The sequence below is a fragment of the Felis catus genome, chromosome A2 (assembly GCF_018350175.1).
Source record: "Felis catus isolate Fca126 chromosome A2, F.catus_Fca126_mat1.0, whole genome shotgun sequence".
In the NCBI taxonomy this organism is placed as follows: Eukaryota; Metazoa; Chordata; class Mammalia; order Carnivora; family Felidae; genus Felis; species Felis catus.
This window is the reverse complement of record NC_058369.1, coordinates 122,786,671-122,804,504: the sequence shown is the minus strand read 5'-3', so window position 1 is coordinate 122,804,504 and position 17,834 is coordinate 122,786,671. Positions and strand designations below refer to the sequence as shown.

The window sequence follows — 17,834 nt, the reverse complement described above, 5'->3', positions numbered from 1 at the left end:
GGCATCCTGGCTTTTCTCATGGAGGTACAGCTGGAGGCACAGAGCTGACCATGAAGACAATGTGTGCAGTATTAGGGGAACAAGGGCTTTTGGACTTTCAGTCCCAGGAAATATGACTCTATAATATTTCTCCCTTCCCCCTCCCCAGATGTCTTCCATGATCATGGCCATCGGAACATCAGTTCTGCCCACTACAATTATAAAGATTTTGCCCACAGTCATGCAAGTAATACCTAGTGCAGTTGGGGTGTAAACCCAGGAATTTCTGATTCCAAAGATGAGAGGCTTTCCATGATGTCACTGTGCTAGTGTTTTATGTGTGCTGCTCACACAGGTCGATAGCATGTCCAAAGCATCTCTTCCTTTAGCTATCTGAAACCCACACCAAAGAAACCATATTTCTTCACTTGATAATCAAGACAAAATTATGCCTCTCTGCATAATGAGGCAGAATGTTTAAAATGAAGAAGGTTCTGGAAAAATTTAATAAGTATGGTCACCACACACCTTCCTCTTAGGCTCCATTGTTTTCAGTAAATATCTATCAAATGTCTACTGTATTCCTTAGTCTCTGTTAGGAGATGATTTCAAAACATGAGCAATTAGAGCCAGTCATAGGCAAAAATTGTGGTTTTCACTTCCTGCTTCAGGAGTTCCAACACCCAAATCCTAGCAAAGGGGACCAGCAAACAGGAACTGCACTGCAATTCAAGCCCAACTTAAAATACTCTTTTTCACTCTACGAATCTCTACACATTATGATTCAACAGAGCAATATCTCTAGAAGTTTCAGTGGCCGGGACGTTTCAACACTGTACTCAAGAGCTGCCTAACAATCAAACCACTTTTCTGCTTTGAAAAACTGTGAATTACTCCCTTTAAGCTTGTAAGCTATGGAGGAGCACATCAAGACCACCAAGGAAAGCTGATGGACACCTGAACTGACAAGAAGCAAAGTTACCCCAAACCATCTGGCACAGCCAAGGGGCCCTCAGTGGTATGTCAGGTCCCACAGGCCTGGAACCCACACTGTGGGTATCTCCACCATGTAAGACTTGGAAAAGAGCCACAGTTATGGCATGAACCTCTGGGAAGATCTTACAGTCTTCAGGGGACTGGGTTTTCAACTTAAACAAAGAACAATACCTACTTCAGATAAGTTTGCTAAAGGCAGGCCAAGGGGAGGTGACACATATTTCCCTTATTACTCAAGGCTTACCCTTTGGGGGCAGGAAATGAATGTTTATAAGATAGCTGGCAATTTGGCAAGTGTTTCCTGTTACTTTCATTCTCCATAGGACACTTCTGGCTTATCTGAAGTCGAATTGGTCTCAGGTTTATACAATATTATACATCTCTTCCAAAAGCAATTTGAGCTCGGGCACCTGGGTGGCTCAGTCGGTTAAGACTCTGACTCTTGATTTCCAGCCCAGGTCATGATCTCAGGGTTCATGGGATCGAGCCCTGGGTCAGGCTCTGTGTGCTGACAGTGCAGAGCCTGGCTGGGATTCTCTCTTCCCTTCTCTCTCTGCCCCTCCCTGACTCAGCTACTCACTCTCTCACTCTCTCTCTCTCTCTCTCTCTCTCTCTCTCAAAATAGATAAATGAATAAACCTAAAAGAAAGCAATTTTAGCTGAAGGGTGAGGCGCTGCTTGGTAATCAGAGCTGTTAGGTGAAAACCCACAGTCTTCTCTAAGTTTCACAACTGACCTTGCCTTCAGCTGGCAGTGTGACATGCTTTCCAACACCAATCCATCTCTGAGACAAGAGGCGTCGTCTTCCAAAGACTTGAAGCTGAAAAACAAAATTGAAAAACTCAGCCTGGTTTGTTTGGAAATTTGCTTTTCATTTACTGGTGCTTTCATAAATTAACTTTTTGTTATTAAATGCTAGAAGCATGGCATGGCCAGAGGTCAGGACACTGAGCCTTATACTATTGATTCTTTGAAAGTTTTGATACTGTCTATATGACTTTATGTGTCATTGATTTGTGTTCGTGTTTTACGGGCATAGGATCTTAGATTCTCAGTTTGTAAGGATGTAAATGTGGTATATATTTTTAACATTATCTTTATTAGTCATATTGTTCATATCACCTATAATCTTGCTTATAACTTTACACATATACCCGATATTGTGCATTTATGCTGACAAAGAATTGTTAAATAGGCCAGACTATATGCAGACTCACTCTTTTTATGCTGTGACTTCTTCATTCTTGAGCTCTTGAGCTAATTTTTCTTGCCTTCTTGTTTAATTGGAATAGGTCTGCAAATAATTTTATCAAGTAGGGTAGATATGTCATTAGCATATTTTATGAGCTTCTTTTTTATCAGAAGATATATTTCTATTGCCCTCTCAAAATTGAGTCTAAAATTCTTGGGTCTAAAAACTGTTCGTTGACAGAGAAAAAACACTGCTTTATGTTCTACTGGCATTTAAGGTTACAAATGAGAAACTGAGCTAAATTAATGTTTGTTTCTTTGCAGAAAACCTGTTTTTCTTATTTGGATCATAATTGATTTTTATCTTTATCCTAGTTGTTTGTCTTTTTCCAAATGTCTAGATGTATGTTATTTCTTTGACTTCACATGGAATATGCAGAAAATGCTTTTTTATTATAACTGTATGTCCTCTCTACTTTTTCCAGAGTTTCATTCAGAAAAAAATAATAATTTGAAATTGGCCATCTATATTTGTCTTTAGTGTTTATAGTCTTCCCACTGCCCCCCACTGCCTTTTTTGTATGTTGCCTCTGCATTCTGGAAAAAATTTACAAATTTGTCATTCATATCACTGAAACATTTTGTTACACATCAGTTCTACTTTTCTCCAATGTAAAATTTAATGCTGATACTGTCCTTTAAAAGTCTTTAGAAATCTATATTATCTTATTTAAGTCTATTTTAATTCTCCACTCCAATCTTTTAACCTCAACCTGTTCTCTCTTGGTGGCTCTCTGCTCATATTTTACATAGACCATGTCTTTTTCATTCTGTGCTCAATATAACCTGTTGCCCAAAATTTTCCTTGAGATCATGAATGGATGATTTGTAGAAGTATCTTCCTTTCCTTATTTTCTCCAATGATATGCCAAATGTGTCATTTGGATGCTATTTTCTTTCCCATACTGCTCACCATACCGCTCTCTTACTGTTAGTGCCCATCTTTCAAGAAATGAATGTTTATAAGATAACTGTTAGAAAGGTGAGATCTAATCATTCCCTGTATTTTCAGACAGGGTGTTTCCACTATTGATTTCCCTTCTCCAACCTAAGGTGCAAGGGCAAGTCAATGAGCACATCTTCCAGATCCTTGACCAGCCTCTACCAAACTTTTAACTAGTGTGTAATCTTCCTGCTCTTCTCCTGCCTTTGTTCTCTCATGGCTATGAGCCCAAACAATATGTGAAAATCGATCATTCCAAGCTTGCTGTGCTCTGTAAGTCTCCTTCCTCAGACTTGGGCTTCACTATTTTCTTTGTATAATGAAACTTTCCAGAATGCACTCTGCCGAAGCCCTGCCCTCTGCATCTCCTGCTTGAGTTCTAAGACACATAGTCTTTGTGTAAGAGTTTAAAAAGGGAAGGATGAGGGAGTATGCACACTGATAGTCTTGTGAGTACAGGTTCTAGTTCTTAAATCTGCAAGGGATGATATGGAAGAAAGAAAACATCTATTATTTCTTTAATCATACTGTTTCATTACATTAAACCAGGTCATGACACAAATTGATCTTGTTTTTCCGAAATTATTCCATTTGTATTTTACTTAGTAACAAGGCATTCAAAATCCGGGTAACAAGTTGTATATAAATCTCAGTTTCTAATGCTTTGGGTTTTCTCTAAATCTGCTTCTTCATGATTATTTTAGTAAGAAGCTGGGAGAGACCATACTGGGGGCTACTTACCAAGAAATAGTCTGAACAATTCCGTAATGATCAATTTTTAGTAACCCTTTGGTAAAGATGGTTAAAATCATGAAGTCATCAGGCATTAATCTGTGAGAAACCTTATATACCATCCAGTCCAGTCTCATCTATCTGAGATATGGAACTGAGGTAGAAGAACTTATGCCCCAGCAGACTCTCCAAAATCTGCAATTCCATTGGAGGAGATCCTAAAATTTTCTTATCAGCCTTTGTCTCTACCCCTAGTTGTAGGTCAGAGGTGTATATTCAATGCCTCAGAGAAGCTGGGTACTAATCACTTTGCCAGCTTTCCTAAAAGAAGCTGTCACATCCCAGACTTTAGCATCGTCTGTCCATACCAGGAAGTGGATTCCTGTTTCTACCTTCCTCCACAACCGTCATCCCAATTCCCAGCAATCCCAGCAACACATGCCAATCCCTGATAACATTATTTCCCATTACATTCCCATTTGCAATATTGATGTAATAAAGGGTAAGAAGAAAAGTTGGGGCAGTCATTGAGCCCACTTGTAGGGAAAACATTTGTTTATCTGTATTCATCTTCTTCCTATTCCCAATTAGACATAGTGGTAGCACTCAGACTCTCAGGCTCTTATGCACACAGACATATCACACAGACACATCACACACACACACACACACACACACACACACACACACACATCACATATACAAAGAGAGTATTAATTATTGGCTGTCCCTACTATGGCACTGATTCTCTCACAAGAGCAGAATAAAGCAGAATTTTGCAACTTATAGTCCAAGGTTCATGGAATGTTCATCTATATTGCATGGAAATAAAGACCAGTCCCTGCACAGCAACAACAACAATGAATGGTGGTGGGAAAGGCTGGGTGGTCAGATACCCTTGAGAAGTGCTGGCCATACACAAATGGTCCTTGTAGTAGGAATTCTGAGCCTCATTCCTGAGCTGATGTGCACTGAGAATCTCTAAAACCAAGGTAAAGTAAGATGTGTTCCCCATCTAACTGAACCCAGAACAAGTTTTAAAAGCAGTGGACTAAACACCTTCCCCACTTTTCCCCAAACCTTCTAGATTTGGGGGCTTTGGACTCATGAACGCTTATATTTAAAACCAGATTCTGCTAGTCCCTATGCGGCCTCTGTTAAGTGCATAAACCATTCTGAGCTTTAGTTTCCTTTGCTACAAGAATTTAAATAACAATGTGTTTCTCTATGTCATTGTAAGGATTAAATGAGAGGTCCATTCCAGTGCCTAACAAGACGCTGTTTCCTTTCTCCTGAAGATTCATGAAAACATTTTCAAAAATGATAATGAACTTGGTTGGCCCTACCCAAAAGGCACAGATCTCCAACAAGCGGCTAGTTACTGAAGAAAATCCTCCATGCTTCCCTAAACCTCCATGAAGTTGCCAAAGTGCCCAAACATTTCACATATTGGACATTTGTATCAAAGCATTGAGAACACCATAAAATGCACAGACCCTTGTGAAGCCATGAGAGCACTTAGTACTACTGTGTGAGTCAGCTTCCCAGATTAACACCACCTAGCCAGCGAGGCCTCAAAGGAGAGCAGTGACCAAGAGATACTGTGTGTGAAGGCCAACATTAGGGGGACAGGTTTTGAATCCCTGCTCACTGGTTGGGGAGAGGACTGAATCATGTATGAATATCTCAGCAAAACACCTACTGCTTTATAAGTACTTAATTAAAAAAGTCTGTATGTATTGTTATTATTAGACATTCATTAAGTGAGCAATTACTCTGTGCCTGGCACTGGGGTTAGAGTTCTTGTTCTCCTTATATGGATATGCTGAGAAGCCCAGGCAATTTAGGTTACCCAAGCCTTGGAGACCACTCTAATCTATGTTCTTCCATTCAGTGATTGAATCCACTCCACCTGTTCCCCTAACCGTCCCCCAGCTCCGCTGGACACGTGAATGAAGATAAAGAGCGCTCCACTTTCCAAGACAGCTGATCCCAATTTCAGAGGCTATAATGGTGGAATCACCTCTCTTAGGGTGAATATAGGTACTGACACTGCCAGCTGTGCTTCACAAAAATAACTCCTATGCACATTTCAAATAACCTTGACCCTATTAACATCACAGTCCGCATACTTTCCCGTCTTTTTAAAAGAGTAATTCATAGATAAAACATTGCTCTTTAACTGCCATTCCTCTTACCTGGTACCAGTGGTGACCTCCACCCTCCTTTTGTTTCAAATAGAGCTGATGCCACAATATCTGACATGATTAACTACGATGTCTATTCGGCTGCTTGATTAACTGCAAAGTCCACTTGCCCTCCTGAGCTGCAAGGACTCCCTTCCATTGTCATCACGGGGTGCAGCCTTAGCAGTTTATGCTCATGTCAGCGGTGAGGTCTGCATCCCTTGGGGACAGTTGGCTGTTTACTGCTGTCCAGTAGGAACAGCAGGAAGAGAGCTGCCTATTCCTACCTTCATCTGGGTCCCCATGGCCTGCATCAAAAGGAGCCACAGGATTCCTATCCTCCCCCCTTCCTCCCCCCCCCCCCGCCCCAGAGAGGCCACTGAAAAACAAAGGTCAAAGGGATGGGATAGGCATGTAAACGATCTTGGAATATTCTTTTATATTTGGGAGGGACAGTCTCAAGTCTTGGATTATTCAAACTAAATTTTCTACCAGGATGAATGTGGGTGAACGCTCTGCCTCTGCTCCTATCTTTTGCTTTCCTTATGCTCAGACTCAGCTCCCACTTGGAGGGCAAGGACTCATTACATCAAATCTCTTTTCCCTCTTTCCCTCCCCCTCATTTTTCTAACAATGGGGTGGGCAAATCACTGGGTTGGCTGAGAGGGCAAATAAGACATTGGAGGACTGGGGAATGTCCAGTCTCATTTTCAATGCTATAACATTTTCAATGTTATTATTAGTTTCCATGACTGGATTCAAATTCTGGTTTTGCCCTTTGCTAATGGTGTAACTTGGGGCAAGTTAATTCCCAAACGACTCTGGAAAACATGTGTTGATAACCCACTTAGAGAAGAGAAAACTATGACTCAGAGAGAAATGACTTACCTAAAAATCAAAAAGCAAATGTGTTCCAAAGTGAGATCTTAAGTCTGAGTCCAAAATCCATTCTTTGTTACTTGACCAAGCTCTCTGATCAACTAACAGATGCTGAATGAATTCATGCCAGTTGCTAGATAAGACCCTTCCAGGTCTTCCATTCATGGATTTTCCTGGTCAGTGGCAGGTTTTGCCAGTAGAGATCTATGTTCCTTTCAGTGATAATGATATAGGAAACAGCTCCCAAGGGGACTGAGTTCAAGACCAAATTCCATTTTTCCTACAGGGCAACTTACCTAACATCTTTGAGCCTCCACTTTCTTATCTAAGAAACAAGAAAATAATACTTCTCCCATAGGTAGTGTCAGGATGAATGGATGATGGCTATAATGGTACTGTTTTAAAAAGACTTTATTTTTTAAATACTTATTTACTTAGAGAGAGAGAGAGAGAGAGAGAGAGAGAGAATCCCAAGCAGACTCTGTGCTGTCAGCACACAAACCGTGAGATCATGACCTGAGCTGATATCAAGAGTTGGACACTTAACCAACTGAGTCACCCAGGAGCCTCTATGACAGTACTTTTTGATTCCTAAAGCACTTTATACAAGTATAAGGGATTACTAGTATTGTTGTCATTGCCAAGATGCATCCAGGTCTTTGGGGGCAAGGGCTTCTGTGCAACATGTGCTCCCCTTTTTCCAGAATGATAAAGGATATATAGAGGAAATGGTAGTCTCCACCTCCAGATGCAAATAGAAAATGAGTGGTCTTGGTTCTTCCTGACACTTTGTCACGAAAACACTATTTTTGTTGCGGCATGCAAAGAACAATCAGGGAACAACTAGTCTTTGTAGCAAGTCATTCAAAAACATCCCTTAGCCTCTGGCAAGAGTGGGCAGTCTGAATTCTCTAGAAAATTTGGCAGTTCCTTTCAAGGTTAGGAGCAAAGATGATTTTTGTTGATATAGTCACAGCTCATGTATTCATTTGATGGCATCTCTGACCAATGGATCATCTTCCTCCATTACTCTACCATCATTATTCATTGATGATTTTTCAGTAATATTGATATAGGAAACATCTATAATGTTCCAGGCTCTAGAGTTAGAGCAGTGAACAAAACCCACCAGGACCCTCCCTCATGGAATGGACCTTCTTGTAGGGGGAGGCAAACAATAAATAACCAAGCAAATGAATGGTGAAGTGATTTCAAGTCATAATAGGTGTTACAAAAAAGTACAACAAGGTGACGGAGTTGAAAAGGATTGGCAAAAAGTCCTTTAGATCAGGTGGTAAGAAAAGGCATTCTTAAGAGATGAGAACTGAGTAACAAGAAGGAATTAGCCAGTGAGCTGGTGATTCTCCACCTGCCCCCATCCACACTGGCTCTTCCCTATCCAACTCCCTTCTCAACTGGCTCACAATGGAATTTGGCCAAGGGAGACACCAGGGGGCAGGAGGAGGGAGAGTTGAGGCATTTCTTCTGATTTTTCCTTGCTTAGCACCTGAGCCTTTGCACCCTGGGGAGACTGTAGCCCTCCACAACCGCGGCTCCCATGAGGTGGCCCATCCATGGCTCCAGCTCTGTAACCGGGAGCCTCCCACCCGAGCCACAGTCACCCTGGCCTTAGAGGTAGCAATGGCTTCTCACTTTTGCCACTCCCTAGGTTTCTCACCTTTCCTGGTTGATCCCTTAAACCTATCCACACATTTATTCCTTCAGTATAGTCTTTGTATTAACAAATTGGGGGTGAAATCTGCCTTTTGCTGGAATCTAAACCTATATACCTTGAGAGGATGCAGGGACAGAACATTCCAGGCACAGAGAACACCATTATTTTATGGACAAAATGAAGAGGATGATAGTAATCTTCATGTGATTTTTAAAATAGATTAGAAGCATTTTCACATGTGTAATCTCATTTAAATCCCATGACAACATAGAAAATTTGGGCAGGTATTACTCCCATTTCACAAACAGGGAACCTGGAACTTTGAGAAATAAATGACTTGCCAAAGGATGACTTGGATGGTCAATACTAGATCCTAATCTCCAATGCAGATTTCTGGTTCCCAGTTCAGGCTTCTTGCCCCTTCACCTGTCCCTTACCAGGCAGACAATCAAGAGAATCCAGGGGTATTTCTCAAGGACCAGCTTACCAGCTTCGAGAGCAGATCATAGAATCTGTCACACTTAACTGATTGCCAGCCACAATCTTTATTTCAGTCATAGAGTCACTTTAAACTTTAAACTTTAAGTCACTTTAAACTTCAGAACTCCAAAATTTTTTCCTAAGATCAAAAGTAACAAAGGCAGTCACCATACCTTCTCATAGCAATAGCCACATAATTAAAACTTACAAGTTGATATCTCTGTTCCAGAATATATGGATTCCCCACCTTACTCAAAATATTTTTTTTCTCCCAGTGACATAAAAGTGCCCACAAAGAATCTTTTTTAAAGAAACCAGAGAAGCTGGATATTTACTAGAATTGTTTAGTCGGAAAATGTATTAACAGAATTATTTTGATATGAAAATAACTAGTGAATACTTAATATGTTTTGAAGTTTAAAATTTTGTATAAATGGTTCTCCTAAATGGCACATCATCATAGCTATAATGCAGCCTTTATGAGCAATTTAGTATAAATCTAGGACTAACAGAAGTTATTCTTAAAAGTGACTAAAACCACAGAAAAATCCAGTTCCCGGCAGTAGATCATTGCTTCCAAGACTTCAACAAGCCACCTACCTCATTAACTTATCATTCGCAGCTTAAAATATCTACACGTACCTCTGCAATACACCCATAGTTAGTCCTCTGGGGGTTTCCAAGCCAGATTGAACATCTGGATTTTGCAGCGAATCCTAAAGGTCACCAGATTCAGAGCAGTAGAAGTGGATGGATAGATGGGCATATGACAATGCGTAACCATCAAGACAAACTGCTCCTCCTGGCCCAGGCCAGCCTCTGAAAGTTTACACGCATTGAGATGGGTGCATTGTTATATGGATGAATTGTTATATGGCTTTGGAAAAAGTCAGTGTTTCCATTTCTTTCTTTCCCATTTGGCATTTTGGAGCCTGCTGTCAAGATTCACACCGATTTTTGGCTTGGTTTCTAGAGGGTTTTTTTTTTTTCCCCTCTACTACAGTTGAGCTTAAAGAAAAATAGCACAAAGAAATTGTTAAGAAGAAAGGAAATCATGCTCCAGATGGTTTTGAAGAACTTGAAATTGACCCAGAGCCCAAGAAAAGGCCTTTTATTTATGGAACATTGAAGAAAACGGTATTCCTTTTACTTGGTCATGAAAGCAACAACTGAAACTAACCTGAACATCCATTAAGAACGCACTCTGGCATGTGTGAGTTTGCACGTGTATGTACCTACGTGTGTGAGCACTTGTGCATCTGTGAAGAGATGATATGTATATGTCCTCTCTTAGGAGCCCCATAGAATCTGTGAAGAATACTGACTTATGGTCTTTAAATTTGCTAACTTCCCCTATGATAAAGCACACCTCAAAACATTGAGAAACAGTCAAACTCAGTCTCCCAGTGGTAGAAAGTTCCTGACAGAAACCCTTCAGGAAACATGGACTTTCCTTCACTGTATTTAAAATAGAAAATTGTTGAATCACTATATGGTACACCTGAAACTAATTTAACACCGTACGTTACCTCTACTGGAATTAACATTTAAAAAAAATTTTAAAATAAAAAATAAATAAAATATGTTGAGGCAGATGAAGTCTCGGGCAATGTGGGAATGTGGGAAAGGACAGGCCCTACAGGTGGTGGGCAGCCGGGGAGGCTGCAGGTGGGACGTCTGTAGTTACAGGTCACAGAAACCACTCCCATAAGGCTGGACAAAATGATAGGTACAAAGGACTTGTTAGGTTTCTTTGATAAAGGAACCAGAGCAGTGCAGGAGGGTCAGGGCCCGGGGCCTGTAACTGTATACAGTCCCGACTTCCTATCTATCCCTCCTTTACCTACGCCTGTTTTTGATTCCACGGTGTGCACAAGTTTTCTCCTTAAGGCAGAGAATGTGCTCACGGTTGGCGTCCAATCACAAAAGGCTTTCCTATTGGTTCCAGTCAGACTAAACCTCAGAGAAGTAATCTGAGGAGTTCAGCTTGGGTCACGCTTTCCTCCCTTGACGCGTCGCTGAATCCAAGCAGATCGTCCCTGCCCAGCCTGGTTCCCCAGGGTCAGAGTCTGTGCAGAAACAAGTAGCGGTGAGGGGAGGAGCAGTCAAGGAAGCGAGTGAAGGCAGGGCCCTGCACGGCTGAACACAACGTCCACCACAGCAGCTAACTCAGGCTTGACAGATTAGGCTGGCTTGTGTTAGCTACACTGATTATCCCAAATAATACACGTTTCAAAGACAGGACACACAGTTGAAAGTTGGGGACAGGCTTCTCGTTGCATTTAGGGTGGCGTGCAAATAGCTCACTGCAGCCTCCGGATGCCGCGGGAGGTGGTACGTTACCTCTCAACCTCCCCTGGTGTTGTCTCTATAGAATCACACTGCTCTCCTTCCAGGTCCTGGAGCACAGCAGGCCCTTTCCCTCCTGTGATTTGATGCATTTTATTCCTTCTGCCTATAAAAGCTTCTTGCTTGCTGCCTGTACGGTTAAGACCTTGTCATACTTCGGGGCTCCTGTCCTCAGAGAAAGGTTCACTGAACACCCTGGTTAAGTAAGGCTTGCTCTATAATGTATCACATTATAAACTGTGCTTAGTTTTTATGCTACTTCACCAGGTTGTAGTCGATATAATTATTCGCTTGTGTAATTGTTCATCTGGCCTGTCCGATAGACTGTAAGCTCAGTAAGGGTACGTACCGTGTCTGGTGTTCTCATCACTATGTTCCCAGCATCTGCGAATGTCCCCACCCATAGTAAGGGCTCATGAGTATTCGTTGCTTGAATAGGTGAGTGATGAGAATGGATACATTGCCTAGCAGAATGCAGCAGCAAGCAGAGGAATAAAAGGGGGAAATGAAATGCAGCCTGAACCATAAGCAGGGGGTTCAGAGTGGCTCCTGGTGGACTGTGCAGGATGCACACTGGGCTGCCTTGCTCACAACACCAGGGGGCGCCATTTGCATAGACTACACAGATATTGGGGGCTCTCCTACAGTTAGTATTGCCTAGACCACCTCCTCCCACAGTTTGGTCCACTCCATGTTAGTAACAAGTGAATCCGCTCTAGAAAGCCACAGACCTTTTGAATTGTTTCAAACTTGAGCTCAGTGTTTGAATCATCTGTGAGGAAGGACTAGTTTTGTAAAATGATTTCCAAACGATTATGCCCCAAAACGTTTATAAGCTATAATCAAAATGAATCGCTAAAAAAGGAAAAGAAAGAAACAGAAGACATACAAAATAGAAGCCCAAACTTGTAAATAGATTGAGCAGACATAACATCACTCTGTCCAATTACTATAAAAATATAAAACCACTTTGAACTCCTTGCAGATCCACAATGGTTTATGGATAGATATGGGTCTGTGAGCCACCCCCAGGCATCACTGCGTTAGAGAACTCAAGAACAAGTGAAAGGCCAGGTACAGGCCAGGTGGTGGTTCACATCCTGCACTGAGTTCTCACGGTAACCCTGTGAGAAGGGCAGAACGAAGAGCAAGCCGTAAGAGCAAGGTCAGAAATGGTCTTTATTAAGTTTTGAAATGTGTTCATCATGGGGCTCTTTTACATTAATTTTGATTTTTAAAAAATATTATGTGCAAATAATGTTTTCTTGAATACTGAGGTTTTGGTGACCCCCTGAATTTTTTGTCCAAGGTGAAGGCTTTATTCACCTCCCCCTAGTCCCAGCCCTGAGGGAGGGCAGAAGACTTACTATTACTTAAACAGAAAAGTTGGGTTGAAGGAGGCTAATTGTTCAGTAGGTGAATAAGTGGTAGCCACCTGCACACAGGTCTACCCCAAAGTCCATGCTCTTCCCATTGTACCCTACTGTTGCCATTCATTCATTCATTCACTCACTCACTCCCTCACTTATCCATTCACTAGCAATGCCATCAGAGGTCAACATTAAGTCTGTGCTACATGTGTAGCTAGAGATGAGTAAGTTAGAAGCAGTGAGCAGGGGCCGGGTGAGAAACGACTTTGAATATGAAGTTGAGGAGAATGGATCTTATCTGGAGTTTACTGAAGCATTCTAGAAGTTGACCTGGTCAGATTTAATATTTAGAAAGTTCACTCTGAGTGTAAGGGGGTGATTCTGCAGACTGGAGAGGGCAGAGCTGGAGACAGACGCCTGGTTAGCGGAAGGATGCGGCAACCCAGAACAAAGACGAGAGTGGAGATGTGTTCACATTTGGAGAGGGTTCTTATCAGTGGCATTTTGAGGGTCAAGAGAAAATGAAGTCACCCTGCTACCCCCAGGCTGTGCCCCACTGTACTCACAGGGTTAAGGAAAGATAGCATAGGTCTACTGGAGAAGCCAAGCAATACATAGTTGTGCATAGGGAGTGGGGAGGGGTGAGGAGGCAAACAGTGAGAATATGGAGTGAGGAAAACGGGTGCAAGGAGACATGGAAATACAAGAAACTGGTAAAGGAGAGAGCAGAAGGCAGGCAGCATCTGCGTGCTCAAGGACAGGAGGAAGGAGGAAGGCGGGAGTAGGCGGAAACAGCAGTCAGATTCTCAGCAGCACTAAAATTGTCCCTGCCACTTGGCAGGAGTCAGTTCAGATGTCCCAGATCCAAGAGCCAGGCTCTTTTTCTCATTCATGTAACTAACTGCACAAGGAACAAGTTGGTGAGATTCATGGACCAAAGGATCCCTTCGCAAATATCAGTTCTATCTTCCAGGGTGTTTTAAGACCCTTAAGCTTTGTTTATCAAAGTGATGACAATGACAATGAGTTATTTCTGCCAGAGTGAACTATCAGAAATTTCATCTGTCTGATAAAAAAAAAAAAAAAGTTTATAAAGCACACTTCAAACATGCCTGATGCCTTTTAGGAAAAATTAATTTAGAATCTAAATTAATACATAATACATAAATGGCTACTGTGACTCAATCTTTAGAGACCCTAAATGGTCCTCTTTTCATTATTGACCATTTTTATAATGAAAAAAAAAAAAAGAAGAGGCCCCTGATACTATGGACAACTTTATAATCCTCTAAATTATTCACTCAGTTATGTATTTATTTGTACATTTGCATTTCTTAGGCATATGGACTTTTCAATTGTTGATTCAAAAATTCTATAGTGTAAAATGGGCAGGAATTATTATTCTCATTTTGCAGAAGTGAAAACTGAGGCCCAGGGCACTGCTGAGATTTGCCCAAGGTCACACATACGCTATGTGTCCGAGCTGACCCAGGAACCCAGCTCTCCTGACTAATGGTATTCTTTCCACCATTCCACCCTAAGCAGCCTGGGTTGTGTAGCTTTTCTGGAAATGCAGCATCATCTCCCAAAGATCTGCTCAAGGACCACTGTGAACCATACTCCAAGTACTTCCCATAGCAGGCAGCAGCAGAGCCATAGACTTGGAGTCCGAAGGCTTAGGCCATCCCACACTGCAAATTACCACCCCTATGGTCTTGGGCAAGACATTAAACCCTGGGAGTCTTAGTTTCCTTAGCTGACAACTGATGGCAGCTGTCCCTACTTGTTCTAAAGTGTTATTATCTAATAGGAAGGGGAGGGATAGAGGGATGGGACAGAGGGCACAACAAATGTGATTGGAAGAAAAACAGAAAAAGAACCCCAGGGTATTTAGAAGCCCTAAAGTGGATCAGTCCCCACTAGGATGTGTGACAGGGAAGACAACTAAGAGAAATAAATTAGAATTTTTAGAAATGAGTCCTGTAAGTGTCTGGAAGACATAAGGAAAGTTCACTCCTTGAGCACTCACTATGTACCAAGGACTATACCAGACAGTCCTTGATTATTGATTCCGTGACTATTTTTGGCCACTTCTATATGCTGAGCAATGTTGTAAGTGTTTGGGATACCTGTGTGGGGAGATACAGATCCAATGGGCCTGGAGGCTCACTTCCTCCCTTTAATGGCTCAGTGAGGAAGGTTAGCTCACTGGGACAAGGACCAATGCAGATTTTCTAATGAGGACACTCCTCTACCAGGAAGCCTCTACTGTTATGTGGTCACACCCTCCCCACTGTTATAAATAAGTAGAACTTCAAAGTAGTGGAAGCTTTCTCTGTATGGTGCACCTGATCTTGACACCCTTCTCTGAGATAATGAACCTTGGAGGATCATGTATGCTCAACTCCCCTCTGCTTGTAATATTTCCCCAATATGCTCCAGTTTATATCACATGATACCAGTGGCTCTGAATGCCTTTGTTGCAGAACACAAAGATGCTATTGTCAGGAAACTGACATTCCTGTGGATAAGGAGGACAATGAACAATTAACAAAATATACTGTCGTTGACTCCTTCCAACTTCACCAAAACTGTTCAGGTTTGAATCCCTGCAGGCTATCTGTGTCTCTCATCCAACCATGGCTGACACCCTCACCTGGGTGCTCTCAGCGACTCTTGTGGCTTTGACTATCACCTATGGGCTTGCTGAATCCTCTAAATCTTTATCACAGCCTAGGTCTCCCTTCTGAACACAGACTCATGCTTACAGTTGCTTCCCAGATGTCTCCACGTGTGTTCCAGAAGCACTGCAAATGCCTCCTTCTTCACCATTTTCAGTCTTCACTTACCCAGGCACCATCGATCTTGCCACCTGGGCTAAGAACCAAGAATCAGTCAGCCTCCATCTTTCCCTCACCCCGTCTTCCTACAACCAATCTGTCACCATGCCCTGCCAAGTCTTGCACTTCCGGCCTCTTCTTCTCTCTCTCCACACCCCATCTGCCTTAGATCCAGTCCCAAGATGTGAGATCATGCTGACAATAATTTGGTGACTGCTACCCCTGTGATGACCCTTCCCTCCAGGCCTCCCTTCATCCGTACCCGGTGGTCTCCCCAGAGTACACATTTAAGCATATTACTCTCCAGTTTCCAAAAGCTTATAGGCAAAAGGCCAAACTCCTAAGAGTGCCTCAGCTGTGCCCCTCCTATTGCCCTTCCGGCTCCTCTCCCTGGAGTGGCCTATGCTCTGGCCCAACCAAACTTCTCACCAATCTCCAAACGTAGCTTGCCATTTGAGCTAGTCAAGTCTGCAAACCTTCCTAGATGCCCTGCCCCCTCATCAGCCTGAGGAACCCACCCTCTACCAAGATCTACCTGCATGCAGTCTCCATTTAAAAGGCCTTCCCAACTTCCCCCAGCTAGAGAGAGTCTGGGTTCTCAAAATACTTAGAAAGATATATCTTAATGTTTTTTCTTTATATGCCTCTTTTCCCACCAGATTATGACCCTCGTAAGGGGCTCTTTGTATGCTTCGGGCCTAGAAATTGGTAATAATAATACTATTACTATTAATTAACAATAAATAATGATAATATCTATCATTACATAGTACTTACTATGTTCCTGGCAGTGAGTCTGGGTATGCAAATGTGTGTGCACACATGTGTGTATTCTCAAATAATCTTCATAAGAATCTGGTGAGGTAAATGCTATCATTTTTCCCATTTTACAGAGGAAGAAAGAAAGTATGTTTACTAACTAGGCAAAACTGCATTTCGAACTTAGGACCAGAATCCGGTCTTTACCACTAAGCTTTACCACATCGCACAGGGCACTCTGTAAACTTTGGATATGGCTGGCTCGCTTGACTGAGTGATTAAAACACAAAGCACAGGGTGATGAGGGTGATGCGAGTAGTCAAAACCCAGAGACCAAGGGCTGCGATGCGTTTTAGCAAAGGCACAAAGGTGAGTGTACATTAGAATATTTGCCTAGTGGAGAAGACGGTATAGAGCAAAGAGATGATGTCGACGGTGGGAACAGCGCGAGCAGACAAGACTTTGGCCAGATTGCTGCACTTTTAGGAGAACACGAGGGAGTCGAACGTGGCTGCCGCAGAACTACAGAGCAGTATTTAATCCAAGTGAATGAAATGTTTCCCTTGGAAGTAAAAGTATTTTCATTACTTGCTGCTTTCCTCAGGCCTGCAGTCTGACTTTTATGGGCCTAAGGCACTTTTGTCTTTGTGGGGCCCCTCCTTCATAAACAGTATTAAAAATTATATTCTATAACTGCCTTGGTGTGAAAATAACATAATTTTCTGACCTAAAAGTTCATGTTTTTTCTTCTGATGTTAAAAGAAGCTAAAAATGGGCCCCGAAAGTCTTTTGGGCCCTAGACTCCATACTGTCTGTGCCTAACGAATAAGGTGGCCCTGACCTCTTTCTTAATTGTGTGAATCATCAAGTCCCTTGGATGTTCTCTCTGAGGGATGAATTTAAGGTGACTCTGGCAGGGCTAGTCCTCAAAGATCATTGTTTATGATCAATCTCCTTATTTGCAAAGTGAGAAATTATCTCATCTCTGAGGAGCTTTCTGACTGAAATTGATGTGCTGTCTGTTGTTTTAAGGCACTTAGCTCCCAAGGGTCTCTCAAGTTAGTGTTCTCAACAAGTCCCCCTTATTCACATAAGGAAACTGAGGCTGGGAGCAGCAGGTGGTGTGCTTTCACAGCTTGTGCTTGGCACAGGGTGAAGCAGACCCAAGTCTTCCAGCTTCCCTGTACAGCCTCAATGGGTTTGTTCTAGGGAACAACCCCTGGGATGAAAAAGCTGCTTGTAGGGGCGCCTGGGTGGCTTGGTCGGTTAAGCGTCCAACTTGGGCTCAGGTCATGATCTCATGGTCCGTGAGTTCGAGCCCCGCGTCGGGCTCTGTGCTGACAGCTCAGAACCTGGAGCCCGTTTCAGATTCTGTGTCTCCCTCTCTCTGACCCT

General features: G+C 42.4%; 1 protein-coding gene across 1 annotated transcript in view; it reads right to left on the bottom strand.

Moving 5' to 3' along the window:
- ITPRID1 (ITPR interacting domain containing 1) overlaps positions 1-1,792 on the bottom strand; it is a 115,788-nt gene extending 113,996 nt beyond the window's left edge. Inside the window, exon 1 of the mRNA XM_045052563.1 lies at positions 1,712-1,792. Coding sequence (XP_044908498.1) covers positions 1,712-1,737 — 26 coding nt within the window. The 5' untranslated portion in view covers positions 1,738-1,792. The remainder of the gene's footprint in view (positions 1-1,711) is intronic.
- Positions 1,793-17,834: the final 16,042 nt, after the last annotated feature.